We start from the raw sequence: 14,859 nt of genomic DNA on the forward strand, positions 1-14,859 counted from the left end.
ATGGAGTGATACAGAGGCATTAGGATATTCTGTTTTATTCTCCAGTCCTTTCCTAATAATCCCCAGCATTCTGTTTGTGTATGATATATGAACACAAGATGAGGTCACACCATGGAGTGATACAGAGGCATTAGGATATTCTGTTTTATTCTCCAGTCCTTTCCTAATAATCCCCAGCATTCTGTTTGTGTATGATATATGAACACAAGATGAGGTCGCACCATGGAGTGATACAGAGACATTATGATATTCTCTGTTTTATTCTCCATTCCTTTCCTAATAATCCCCAGCATTCTGTTTGTGTATGATATATGAACACAAGATGAGGATGCACCATGGAGTGATACAGAGACATTATGATATTCTCTGTTTTATTCTCCATTCCTTTCCTAATAATCCCCAGCATTCTGTTTGTGTATGATATATGAACACAAGATGAGGATGCACCATGGAGTGATACAGAGACATTATGATATTCTCTGTTTTATTCTCCATTCCTTTCCTAATAATCCCCAGCATTCTGTTTGTGTATGATATATGAACAGAAGATGAGGATGCACCATGGAGTGATACAGAGGCATTATGATATTCTCTGTTTTATTCTCCATTCCTTTCCTAATAATCCCCAGCATTCTGTTTGTGTATGATATATGAACACAAGATGAGGATGCACCATGGAGTGATACAGAGGCATTATGATATTCTCTGTTTTATTCTCCATTCCTTTCCTAATAATCCCCAGCATTCTGTTTGTGTATGATATATGAACACAAGATGAGGATGCACCATGGAGTGATACAGAGGCATTATGATATTCTCTGTTTTATTCTCCATTGCTTTCCTAATAATCCCCAGCATTCTGTTTGTGTATGATAAATGAACACAAGATGAGGATGCACCATGGAGTGATACAGAGGCATTATGATATTCTCTGTTTTATTCTCCATTCCTTTCCTAATAATCCCCAGCATTCTGTTTGTGTATGATATATGAACACAAGATGAGGATGCACCATGGAGTGATACAGAGACATTATGATATTCTCTGTTTTATTCTCCATTCCTTTCCTAATAATCCCCAGCATTCTGTTTGTGTATGATATATGAACACAAGATGAGGATGCACCATGGAGTGATACAGAGACATTATGATATTCTCTGTTTTATTCTCCATTCCTTTTCTAATAATCCCCAGCATCCTATTTGCTTTCTTTGTTGCTGCTTTACACTGGGCAGAAGATTTCAAACATTTTCAGTGATGACACCTGGATCCTTTTCCTGAGTGGTGACTCCTAATGTGGAACCTTGCATTTTGTAGCTATAATTTGGGTTTCTCTTCCCTAAGTGCATCACTTTGCACTTGTCCACATTAAATTTCATTTGCAGGCCCAGTCTCCCAAGATCCTCTTGTAATTTCTCACAATCCTCTTGTGATGTAACAACTTTCAATAACTTTGTGTCATTGGCAAATGTGATCACCTCACTTCTTGTTCCCATTTCCAGGTCATTTATAAATATATTAAAAAGCAGTGGTCCCAGAACAGATCCCTGGGGCTCTCCAGTGTTCACCTTTCTCCATTGGGAAATGTACTGTTTAGCCTTACTATTTACTAATATTTGCTCTTTAGCCTTACTCTTTGTTTTAATCAGTTCCCAGTCGAGAGCAGGACACTGCCCCTCTGTTGTAACCTGTCTGACCTGTATCCCCATTGCAAACCACTGCCAGCGGCCTCTCGCCTGACCTGGCTGCCCAGATAGAAAAGGTAGAAGAGAACTGTAAATGAAATAAATGGAGGAGGGATGTACCTGCGACCGGTCTGGGGGTGACATCGCTGGGTTGGCTTCAGGTCAAGCGCGCATCCTCGTTCCCTGCGGCCTGCAGACCGAACTTTCAGGTCAGAGATGATCACCCAGCAGTGCCTTCCTTCATTCCGCTTTCCCGTGCTCCGAAGGGGATTACGTTCAGGTGCTCTCGGTATTTCCGTGTCCCCGGGGGGGGGCACGTGGGAGATTGGGGAGGACGTGCGTTGCTGTGCGACCGTCCTTGGCATCTTGTGCCGGGGGGAGGGAGGGGGCACACTGTCAGCTTGACCAGTCCTTTGGGTCAGCTGAACCGAAATGTCTCTTTAAAGGTGGTTTCTGCTCTCGCTGGGTCAAAATAATCACAACTGCGCAAACTCTGCCCCACAGTCCGTGGCTCGGGTTCTGAGTTTCTTGGAATCTGTTTCCTGTTTGCTGTGATCCTGACACATGGGAGGGGAAGCAGGCACCGGTGAAATGATTTCTGCCTTTCACTTATTTGCACGCTCAGATGTTTCTGCTGGTGGTGTTACAAAGTGTGGCAGTGGTAAATGTGCCCGTGATCGGGCAGTGCAGAGCATGTTGCACTACAGATATCAGGATAGCCTTGATACCGAGCTGTGCTTGCTGACGGACCAGGCCGCTGGCCACCTATCTGTCCATTTGGAACCGGTGCTCGGTTGCAGACAAGGCCTTTTCTGTATCTGTTTGTCCTTCTGCAGGTACCGAGTGCAGATTTAGGCACAAGAGAATTCCAGTTCACAACCGAGCACTAGAAAATTGGATCCTAGATGTGATTAAGACCAGCAAACTCCTGGTTGAAAAGCTACAGTTATTTCAGTCCAAAAAAAGCCCGAATTAACCCAACCAGTCACTTTAACCACTTTCCAGCGATAAACCTGGTTTTTCCCCTGCCAGAGGATGCGGATTCTAATCCCCCCACCTCAGGCAGACAAATGCAGCTAGCGAGTGTCAGATCGCATTCACCTCTGCACCGTGACTGCAGATTTCGGCAAAGGATGCTGGCGTCCAGCGGTTTGCAGCAGAGAACCAGAAGCAAATCTAAACTAACTGCTCTCTCTCTCTCTCTCTCTCTCTTTTTTCCAACAGCGGTCACCTGAATTGGCTCCAGCTGGACCGGAGGGTGCTAGAACATGACTTCCCCAAAAAGTCTGGCCCCATCGTTTTATATTTTTGTGTCAGGTAGGTAACAGCTGCTCGGCCTTCGGCTTTGAGGGCCCCCGGGGGGAGGGTTTCAGCTTTCTTTTAATGCATTTCTCCGGCTGCTCGCCGGCCGTTGATGGGACGCAGCCCTTCCTCCCCGCCAGGGTTTTGCATTTCATTTACGCCTCCAGCTTAGCAAGAGAGCGAATCCCTCCTCTCGTGCTCTCCTTACCAAGAAAGGTTTGGCCTCGCGTGACTCTGCGCTTTGTCTGCATTTACTGGAAGGGGGACCCCGGGATCCCCCCTGCTCTCCAGAAGCTGAGATCTTCTCCTCCTTGACTGAAACAGGCTTTTTTTTTTTGAAGAGTTGTATATTTGAAAGACGAGGAGAAGGCCATGTGTTCCCTGGGGAGGGTAGAGCAGGCCAGGCCCCTGGGGTTTGCTGTGTCAGCAGAGCTCCTTTCACCTGCCCGCGTCCCGGCCAGCCCCAGTCGCGCCACTGAGCGCTCCCTGCCCCTTGCTGTCCTCTCCTGCACTGTGCCCGGGTATCGGGACAGAGAGTCAGGGCCGCAGACCTGTTGCGAGCAGCCCGGGGGTGGGATTTCATCTCCTCGCCACCTCCAGAGGGCGGGTGCAGCTCTGCCTGGAGCGGATCCAGGGCCTCTGTTCCTGCTGCCCAGCGAGCGTCAGAGAGACTGTGGAGCTATGGGAAGCAGGATGGCTGAAGGACCCTGCAGCAGGTGTTAGCGTAAGGAACCCCCCCCCCTTCCTGTCCTGGCTTACAGGGGCTGCTACGGGGAAGTGATTACGCCACAGAGTAATTATTATTTACATAATGTGCTGTGGGGCCGCAGGAATCCTTGGAGGGCGTCTGCACGTCAGACAGGCTCTCTGTCCCGTGGCAAGCGGGACCCTGGGGTGTAGGGGTCACTAGAGCGATGTGCGGACGTTGGAAAGGGATTCCCCGCCTTCCCGTGTGCAGCAGGAAGGTCCATGGCAGGGCGGCCTCTTCCAGGCCCGGTGGCATCGCTTTCTTTCCACCCCCCCCCCCCCCCCTCAGTGACCCTGCTGTAGTCCCTGAATTTTGCATCGCACTCTTCTCTCCTCGGACGTTCGGCTTTTTAATTCTTGCTCGTGTCTTGTGCGTTCGCAGGCAGTGTCGGGACCCCCGGTACAGCGCGGGTGTAATGACAGCGAGGATGCCCCCTTTGACAAGCTAATTCCGCTAGAATAAGTATTTAATAGAAATCCCCGCGGTGCTGTGCCCGCCTCCGCCACCGCAGTCCTGCTCATCACTTTACTGAGCGCTGACGCAGAGGGGGGGGAAACCTTTAGTAAGCAGAGCCCCTGGTTGGTGGGTGCGGAGAAGACGAATACGTTGAGCTTCAGGTAAATGCTCAGACGGGCTGATCACAGGGAAAAGATAAAATACTTCTCGTCGCGTCTGGCACTGCCCTGATAGGCTCCCAAGAATTCACTTGGGCATCTAAATGCTGGTCCTGTCCTTTTCCCAGTCGCAGTGGGATGGCGGGGGAGAAGGCCAGGACCGGGTTAGCTGACCAGCTCGACTGCCATAATTCAGAGGTCATAGGTCCCCTCTTTTGGCAGTAAATCCTTCCACAAGGCCCCACCCTGCTGCAATCTCGATAGAGTCCCCTGGATCCGTCTTCAGTGCCTGTGAACTGGGCCCGGGCGCCTCCGAGCTTGGGTTACCCGCTCCCCGCCTCCGTCTGCCGCTGAGCATCCTACAGGAGGGGACATTCGCGGTCCTGCGCAGGGGGGGTGTCATTTTCTTCTGTGTGAAGTGTCCGGCCTTGTGTAGATCTGTCGCTGTGTATGTCTTTACTTAACTTGATTATTCACGGGACGATGTACAGGACCTCCCTGCAGACTGCTAAAGCAGGTTGGGAAGTACCCGTTTTAGGGCTCCAGAAATGTTGAAATGGTGCAGCTGGTGCGGCCCGAGGCGACCTCTCAAATACTCATTAAGCACCTTCCCGCTACTCCCTCCTTGTTAATTAGGCTGTGTAAGGGGAGGAGCGCTCCTGTCATCAGCCGCGCTTTTTGGCTGAGTCTCTGCAGGGACCACTTGGTCCTTAACTACTGGCGTTGAAAGGCTTCAGCACCCAGTGCTCTACCCAAAATGCTCTGGTCCAAGAGGGCCGACTTTCACGCTGCTAAAGGCTTCAGCATCAGAAGAGGCAGCGGCGTGAAATTACAGATTAAGGGCCTGAACCTGAACTCTGAGGACGTCCCTGGCAAGGAGGTTGAAGCTTGCAGTTTCTCTGTGACTTCCTGCTAAATCCCATTAGCACTAAATCCAGCAGAATTAAACGGATCTTTTTAATCCTGCTTTTCCTTTGTTTAGCAGGATTTGTCAGGAGATGGACTTAATGCCTTGCAGGAATAAAAGTGACAGCATCACAGAAAGTGTGAGAGGCAGGGCGTGATGCGCTCCGAGCTTCACCACACACTCAGGGAGCACGTTTCACCATTTCCATGCATTCACTAAGTGTGAGAGGCAGGGCGCAATGCGCTCCGAGTTTCACCACACACTCAGGGAGCACGTTTCACCATTTCCATGCATTCACTAAGTGTGAGAGGCAGGGCGCAATGCGCTCCGAGTTTCACCACACACTCAGGGAGCACGTTTCACCATTTCCATGCATTCACTAAGTGTGAGAGGCAGGGCGTGATGCGCTCCGAGCTTCACCACACACTCAGGGAGCACGTTTCACCATTTCCATGCATTCACTAAGTGTGAGAGGCAGGGCGTGATGCGCTCCGAGCTTCACCACACACTCAGGGAGCACGTTTCACCATTTCCATGCATTCACTAAGTGTGAGAGGCAGGGCGTGATGCTCTCCGAGTTTCACCACACACTCAGGGAGCACGTTTCACCATTTCCATGCATTCACTAAGTGTGAGAGGCAGGGCGTGATGCTCTCCGAGCTTCACCACACACTCAGGGAGCACGTTTCACCATTTCCATGCATTCACTAAGTGTGAGAGGCATGGCGTGATGCGCTCCGAGTTTCACCACACACTCAGGGAGCACGTTTCACCATTTCCATGCATTCACTAGTGAAAAGCGTACACCTTTCTCTTTTCACTGGCAGGAAGTGTACCCATGTCTCCGTTAGCTGGTGGACAGTGTGTCCGTGGTTCTCTGTTCACTGGCGGATAGCATGCATGTGTCTTCACTGCGTGTCACCATTCACTGGTTGAAAGCATACACGTGTCTCTGTTCACTGGCAGGAAGTGTGCACGTGGCTGTCTTCACTGGTGGAAAGCGTACACGTGTCTCTGTTCACTGGTGGGAAGCATTAATGTCTCTCTGTTCACTGGCGGGAAGCGTGCGTGTCTCTGTTCACTGGCTGGAAGCGTGCTGGAGTATCTGTTTACTGGCTGGAAGCATACGTGTCTCTTTGTTTACTGGTGGGAAGCGTGCGTGTCTCTCACTGGTGAGAAGCGTGCTGGTGTATGTGTTCACTGGCTGGAAGCGTGCGTGTCTCTTTTTCACTGGTGAGAAGTGTGCTGGTGTATGTGTTCACTGGCTGGAAGCGTGCGTGTCTCTCTTTCACTGGTGAGAAGCGTGCTGGTGTATGTGTTCACTGGCTGGAAGCGTGCGTGTCTCTCTTTCACTGGCGAGAAGCATGCTGGTGTATCTGTTCACTGGTGGGAAGCATGCGTCTCTCTCTGTTCACTAGCTGGAAGCGTGCTAGTCTCTCTGTTCACTGGCGGGAAGCGTGCGTGTCTCTCTTCACTGGTGGGAAGCGTTCATGTCTCTCTGTTCACTGTCTGGAAGCATGCGTGTCTCTCTTTCACTGGTGAGAAGCATGCTGGTGTATCTGTTCACTGGTGGGAAGCGTGCGTGTCTCTCTGTTCACTGGTGCGAAGCGTGTTTGTCTCTCTCTTTCACTGGTGGGAAGCGTGCTTGTCTCTCTCTTTCACTGGTGGGAAGCGTGCGTGTCTCTCTCTTTCACTGGCGGGAAGTATGCTGGTGTATCTGTTCACTGGCAGGAAGCATGCTGTTGTATTTGTTCACTGGCGGAAAAAGTGCGTGTCTCTCTATTCACTGGTTGGAAGCATGCCTGTGTGTTTGTTAACTGGTGGTAAGAGAATCTCTTTGTCTCCGTTCACTGGCGGAAAGCGTGCGTGTCTCTCTGTTCACTGGCGGGAAGCGTTTGTGTCTCTCTGTTCACTGGCGGGAAGCGTGCGTTTCTCTCTGTTCAGTGGCTGGAAGCATGCTGGTGTATCTGTTCACTGGTGGGAAGCGTGCGTGTCTCTCTGTTCACTGGCGGGAAGCGTGCGTGTCTCTTTCACTGGTGAGAAGCATGTTGGTGTATCTGTTCACTGGCGGGAAGCGTGCGTGTCTCTTTCACTGGTGAGAAGCATGCTGGTGTATCTGTTCATTGGCTGGAAGCGTGCGTGTATCTCTCTTTCACTGGTGGGAAGCGTGCGTGTCTCTCTGTTCACTGGTGAGAAGCGTGTGTGTCTCTCTTTCACTGGTGAGAAGCATGTTGGTGTATCTGTTCACTGGCGGGAAGCGTACGTGTCTCTCTGTTCACTGGCGGGAAGCGTGCGTGTCTCTCTGTTCACTGGTGAGAAGCATGTTGGTGTATCTGTTCACTGGCGGGAAGCGTACGTGTTTCTCTGTTCACTGGCGGGAAGCGTGCGTGTCTCTCTGTTCACTGGTGGGAAGCGTGCTGGTGTATCTGTTCACTGGCGGGAAGCGTACGTGTCTCTCTGTTCACTGGCGGGAAGCGTGCGTGTCTCTCTGTTCACTGGTGAGAAGCATGTTGGTGTATCTGTTCACTGGCGGGAAGCGTACGTGTCTCTCTGTTCACTGGCAGGAAGCGTGCGTGTCTCTCTGTTCACTGGTGGGAAGCATGCTGGTGTATCTGTTCACTGGCGGGAAGCGTAGGCATTTATCCCACTTCGCCAGGCTGCACTAAGCTGACACAGCTGTAGCAGGCAGCTCCTGCCCTAGCCATTCAGAGGAGCCCGGTGTTTCTTTGCTTCTGCTCCTGCTAAGGTTTCTGTTATCCTCTGATGCTGGTGAACAAAAGGCATTGGAAGTGCCACACTGCCCTCTAGTGTTCCCATGTGCAGATACAGGCACAATCTAAGAACAGAGGAGAAGTGAGGCAGCAGCAGCACATTTGCTGGCCGAGCGAGCGCTCTTTCTCTTAAAGCAGCAGCTCCGTCTGCAACGAGTGATGGAAGAATGCCGTGCACCCTTTCAGATTGTCTTTTCTCCTTAAGTTTGGCATGCTTGGCCTGCTTGTCTGACTTGCATGGACAGTAAGCTCTATGGAGCAGGGACATGTGTACATGTACAGCATTGCACACTTCTAGTGCTGCAGTAGAATGGTGACAGATAGTGTCAGAGGTCAGGAAGTGCCCATGGCTCAGCTCCTCTATGAGGGCTGAGCCCAGGACCCTCAGCGAGCCTAGAAAATTGCAGAGAAGGGAAAGTGCTTACCATGGTGGCTCCACGTTTTGGGGTTCGTAAGGTGACCCACAGTCGGGGCCCTTGCATATTCCACATCCAGCGTGGCCGCCCTGGGAGGGTCACCGAGGACTGTCAGTGGGGGAGGGTGAGCTGGAGATGTGAGCAGCAGGGCATAGGAGAGGAGGAGAGGTCGGCCCTGATGGTCGGGAGGGGGGGGCAGGGTATCTCCTCCATTCCGCTGCCCACCTGCCCATCTCTGTCCCTGTCACCTGAGACTGAGCCTTCAGAGCCTGGAAATGAGGTTTGCAGGAAAGGCTTCGGAGTGACGTCCGTGTGTCCCGGCACAGCGAGACAGAAACGCCTCTAGTAGCGCTGCCAAAGTTTTATTCCATTTCTTGCGTGGAATTGTGGCCCGGCTTAAAATCCAGATTTGAAGTCCATGGGTGAAACCGGTCGTTGGCCCTGGTAAGGAAGGCTGCAGTGCATGGCAGCCCGGTGCCCTCTAAACCGAACCATTTATTGCAGCCGCCGGTCGTCCGCCTCCTAATCCGACTCCCCTCCCACGCACCCTCGTTAACATCACCCGCGCATTTCACCGTTTCCCCAGGGACCTGCAGAAATCCTACCCAGGTCTGACACAGGGGAACTGGTGACGTCGTGCCGCACGCCGAGACCGTTTCTGGTGGGCAGGAAGGTTGGGGACGGAAGAATTAGGGGGAAACGAGAGGGAAGAGGCAGGCTCGTTCCACGTACAGAGTCCAGGTCATTAGCGTTCAGGGCCTCCAGCCTTAACTCAGCCGCCACGATGGCCTCCCAGGTTATTACCTTGCAGAGCGGGAATCGTTAGGTAACGCTGTGTGCAGTGGGTGCTATTAATGGTGCCCTGCGAGAGCTTCTTAGGATGGGAAGAGCAAGCTTGCCGGCGATTCTGACATTGGGATCATGCCGGGGCCCGCTCACTCCGGGCCTCATCCGCAGCTACGATGGATGCGCGGCCGCTGAGGAGACGTCCCGGCACCCGTCTGTGGCCTTTCTCTGTGCTGTAATTAGTATTTGCATTTGTGACTCTGTCTCTCTTGCAGATTCTACATAGAAAGCATTTCTTACTTGAAGGACAACGCCACCATAGAGCTCTTTTTCCTGAACGCAAAGTCCTGCATTTACAAGGTAAGCGCAGTGTCCGTGTGAACTCCTCGGGGGGAGGGGGGGATGTGTGTGGGAGCAGCGAGTGCCGTGCTGAGTGTTTCCTCCGAGGTGTCAGAGCTGCCGGTTCCAGGCCTCTCCACGCCGTCCATGCTGCCTTGGCCTCCGTGACTGGATCTGAGCAGCAGTGCGGGGGGGATAAATCCCATGCAGTAGCAGCCCTAACCCTCCCACCCTCTCTCCTCCAGCTGTGCAGATACTGCACTAATGCAGAGCTTCCCAGCCTGTCCTGGCAGCCCATGACCAATGTGCAGCAGAGAAATTTGCATCCACTGAGTCTCCATGATATGCAAACTTGTCTCATGCATATTCATTCTGGATATCCTGAAAACCCAACTGGTTGGGGGGAGGGGGGGATCCCCAGGACAAGTTTGGTGAGCCCTCTACTAATGTATGCAACACATGAACACAGCACGGATAGCTGAAGGAGATGTGTATAAACAACCCCATCAAGGCATGACAATAATGCATGCAACACATGAACACAGCACGGATAGCTGAAAGAGATGTGTATAAACAGAACCCCAACAAGGCATGACAATAATACATGCAACACATGAACACAGCACGGATAGCTGAAAGAGATGTGTATAAACAGAACCCCATCGAGGCTTGACACTAATACATGCAACACATGAACACAGCACGGATTGCTGAAGGAGGTGTCTATAAACAGAACTCCATCGAGGCATGACAATAATACATGAAACACATGAACACAGCATGGATAGCTGAAGGAGATGTGTATAAACAGAACCCCATCGAGGCATGACAATAATACATGCAACACATGAACACAGCACAGATAGCTGAAGGAGGTGTCTATAAACAGAACTCCATCGAGGGATAACACTAATACATGAAACACATGAACACAGCATGGATAGCTGAAGGAGATGTGTATAAACAGAGCCCCATTGAGCCATGACGCTAATACATGAAACACATGAATACAGCACGGACAGCTGAAAGAGATATCTATAAACAGAACCCCATCAAGGCATGACATTAATACATGTAACACATGAATACAGCACGGACAGCTGAAGGAGATGTGTATAAACAGAACCGCATGCAGGCATGACACTAATACATGAAACACATGAGTACAGCACGGATAGCTGAAGGAGATGTGTATAAACAGAACCCTATGAAGGCATGACATTAAGGCATGTAACCCATGAATACAACATGGACAGCTGAAAGAGATGTGTATAAACACAACCCCATCAAGGCATGACACTAATACATGCAACACATGAGTACAGCATGAAGGAGATGTGGATAAATAAAATCTATGAAGGCCTGACACTAATGCATGTAAATAAAGCAACACTTATCCACATATGCACATCGTTTCAGGACGCAGTTCCCAGAAAACCTATATGACTTTATATCATGACCATCATACTAGGCCTCATCGTTTAAGCTCACGCTATTTGGACTCAGCCTTATTTATAATCATAGGTCATTTTAGTTGTACAGTCCCAATGAACTTGATTTTTTGAGCAAATTTTTTATGCAATTAAAATTCAGGTGTAATATTTAACTGTTAATACTTCAAGCTCTAATATTCATATCCATTTCACGTTACTTTAACGAAAAGCTGGTAATACTGAGCAGGTATTTTGTGCAGAAGAAAAATCAAATGTAGTACTTAGCTTTTAATGTTTCAAGCTGCTCTATCCGTGATGGTCTTGCATTGTTTGACAAGAAACTGGTAACCCGACACGGGGCTGATGCATTGTGCCAGTCCTTTTTCAAGGGTGAATCATTCTGCGTCTAAAAAAAACATTATCACAGTGGTAATGCCACATAATCACACACTAATACATTCATAATGGGCAACAGTTATTCTCTGTACTCACATGATTTTAGCAGAAATTTTACGAAAATGGCAACCCAGCGTTTTCTCTGCCCTTCAAATTGTTGATTTCCGGAACCCTACCGGAACCCACTTAAATAGTATTATGCTAAGGTCACTGGAGCTCGTGAACGTGAAATAGATATGAATATTAGAGCTTGAAGTATTAACAGTTAAATATTACAGCTGAATTTTAATTGCATAAAAAAATTTGATCAAAAAATCAAGTTCATTGGGACTGTACAACTAAAATGACCTATGATTATAAATAAGGCTGAGTCCAAATAGCGTGAGCTTAAACGATGAGGCCTAGTATGACAGTCATGATATAAAGTCATATAAGTTTTCTGGGAGCGGCGTCTTGAAACGTTGTGCATATGTGGATAAGTGTTGGTATGGTTATTTGAGTGTTCGGTGACCAATACATCTCTCTCTAAAAATCTTAGTCCACCTTCTGTCATATAATAAGTGGATACTAATGCATGTAAAACATGAATACAGCATGGACAGCTGAAGGAGATGTGGATAAATAGAATCTATGAAGGCATGACACTAATGCATGTAAAACATGAATACAGCACGGACAGCTGAAGGAGATGTTGATAAATAGAATCTATGAAGGCCTGACACTAATGCAAGTAATGTACCAAAAAGACTCTCTACAAAAATTATATGCAGTGATAACAGCAAAATGTAGATCTCTCAAAAAGCTGCTGTAGCATCACAATTTTTTCAACCAGAATTTGTAAAATCACCTCAAGTGAGAGAAAATATTTTTTAAGTCACCAGACCTCATAAACCGGCATACTTAGTAATGCTAAATTAGCATGAAGTGTATTTGCCCACGTTTATAATCATAGGTCATAGTTATATAAATTTTTGTGCTTTCGTGAAAAAATGAAAATAGTGATACAAAACTTTTTGCTTATTCTTTTTCAAGTCACATTGACGAAAACTTAGCTTAAGTGAAGAAACGCCATGTTCTTCAGATGAGGCTAGCATGGAAAAAGCCAGACACTGGATCCGTGTTTCGGCTCATGCCTTCGTCGGGGGCCGAATTAGCTGTCAGTGCAAAAAACCATGATTAATACCAATGATTCAACCCAAAAAATCAATACTTAACAGCTACTGAGCTCAAGGCAGCTCAAGGCAGCTCAAGGCAGCTACTGTTAAGTATTGATTTTTTGGGTTGAATCATTGGTATTAATCATGGTTTTTTGCACTGACAGCTAATTCGGCCCCCGACGAAGGCATGAGCCGAAACACGGATCAGGTGTCTGGCTTTTTCCATGCTAGCCTCATCTGAAGAACATGGCGTTTCTTCACTTAAGCTAAGTTTTCGTCAATGTGACTTGAAAAAGAATAAGCAAAAAGTTTTGTATCACTATTTTCATTTTTTCACGAAAGCACAAAAATTTATATAACTATGACCTATGATTATAAACGTGGGCAAATACACTTCATGCTAATTTAGCATTACTAAGTATGCCGGTTTATGAGGTCTGGTGACTTAAAAAATATTTTCTCTCACTTGAGGTGATTTTACAAATTCTGGTTGAAAAAATTGTGATGCTACAGCAGCTTTTTGAGAGAACTAATGCAAGTAAAACATGAATACAGCACGGACAGCTGAAGGAGATGTTGATAAATAGAATCTATGAAGGCCTGACACTAATGCAAGTAAAACATGAATACAGCACGGACAGCTGAAGGAGATGTTGATAAATAGAATCTATGAAGGCCTGACACTAATGCAAGTAAAACATGAATACAGCACGGACAGCTGAAGGAGATGTTGATAAATAGAATCTATGAAGGCCTGACACTAATGCAAGTAAAACATGAATACAGCACGGACAGCTGAAGAGCAGATCTTTATCAGAGCCCCATACAGGTGTTACATTAAGCGGTAGATTTTCAAAGGGTTACGCGTGTAACTCCTGCTCGCGCCGAGCCAATTTTGCATAGGTTTGGCGACGCGCGAATGTCCCGGGGCTTTGAAAAAGGGGCGGGCCGGGGTCATGGACGTGGCGCCGATCCGGGGGCGGTCCCGAGTCCTCTGGCACAGTGGCCGTGCTGGAGGATCGTGCGCAAGGTACACCTGCAAGAGGCAGGCGTAAAAAATAAAATAAGGTAGGGGGGATAGATTTAGGTAGGGCTGGGGGGTGAGTTAGAGAGGGGGAAGGTGGGGGGGACCGAAAGAAAAGTTCCCTCCAAGGCCGCTCCGATTGGAGGGAACGGGGAAAGCCATCGGGGCTCCTCTCGGGCTTGGCGTGTGCAAGGTTCACACGTGTGCACCCCCTTGCACGTGCCGACCCCGGATTTTATAACCCGCCGGGTCGCGCGCACAAACGTACCCCGCGCGTGCGTAAGATTTAAAATCTGTCCCTAATTATCAGGCCGACACAGTAAAGCGCGGCCGCAGTTACCCCGGTTCTAACCCGCTTTGGACGCGTAAGGCGAAGCCGCGATTCATTATCCGGTTTTACGCGTCCTTACCGCTTCTTGAAACCCATGCGTATCCCTTTCCGCCCGCGGCACATGTATATGATATGTTAACGATCGGATTAGCTATTCCCTCCCATGCAGTAACGTGCGGCCCGATTATCGCCTTTTTAACCTGCTTATTTTTCGCATCTTTAACCTGCAAATTTACCGCCTACCCTGCCCCTGGCGTTAGTGTGGTGTTCGGTCAGCTTCCCGCTGCCTTGAGCTGTATCTTCGCCCCCTCCGGATCCCTCCTTCAACCTTCTCTGCAGGCGACAACAACCCCCCCCCCCTGCGAGGAGAGGTGGAGCTGGAGACCCCGAAAGCCTTTCCCGTCTCCTCCCCGAGCCTGGCGGAGCAGATCAGCAGGGAGGTGGCGGCGTCCGTTCATGTGAAAATACTTAAACCCTGTCCTAAGGGCCTGGCCAGGCCCATACAGGAAACCCTATTCTTTACTATCTGTAGTTAAAGTATTTGTGCTACTCACCCTCTCGTTCTTTGCAGGGCCACAGGGAGTCCCAGTCGTTGCTGCTCAAGGCAGCGGGAGGTCGCGGCGTCCCTTCATGGACAGATTCCTGGGAGAGGGACAGCGAGACGTCTCCTTGAACCAGCGAGACGAGAGCCGCCACCTCCTGCTGCCGTGAGCCCGGCCTCAGTCAATCCCGTCCCTGCGTCGTCGTCGTCCTGTTTGTTCTGAAGGTGGAAAGCAGGGCACGCAGGATTAGACTCTGGCGTTTTCACGCCATGAACGGACGCCGCGACCTCCCGCTGCCTTGAGCAGCAACAACTGGGACTCCCTGCAAAGAACGAGAGGGTGAGCAGCATAAATACTTTAACTATAGATGGTAAATAATAGGGTTTCCTGTAAGGGCCTTCCCGCTGC

The 14,859-nt window shown here is 49.3% G+C and overlaps 1 protein-coding gene across 8 annotated transcripts in view; it reads left to right on the top strand.

Moving 5' to 3' along the window:
- FRMD4A (FERM domain containing 4A) overlaps positions 1-14,859 on the top strand; it is a 461,080-nt gene that overhangs the window by 282,922 nt on the left and 163,299 nt on the right. For all 8 annotated transcript variants that reach the window (XM_029617199.1, XM_029617198.1, XM_029617203.1 and 5 more), the window contains 2 exons: positions 2,910-3,002; positions 9,505-9,589. In XM_029617199.1, the coding sequence (XP_029473059.1) occupies positions 2,910-3,002; positions 9,505-9,589 (178 nt within the window). The remainder of the gene's footprint in view (positions 1-2,909; positions 3,003-9,504; positions 9,590-14,859) is intronic.

The sequence above is a fragment of the Rhinatrema bivittatum genome, chromosome 9, assembly GCF_901001135.1.
Source record: "Rhinatrema bivittatum chromosome 9, aRhiBiv1.1, whole genome shotgun sequence".
Taxonomy (NCBI): domain Eukaryota; kingdom Metazoa; phylum Chordata; class Amphibia; order Gymnophiona; family Rhinatrematidae; genus Rhinatrema; species Rhinatrema bivittatum.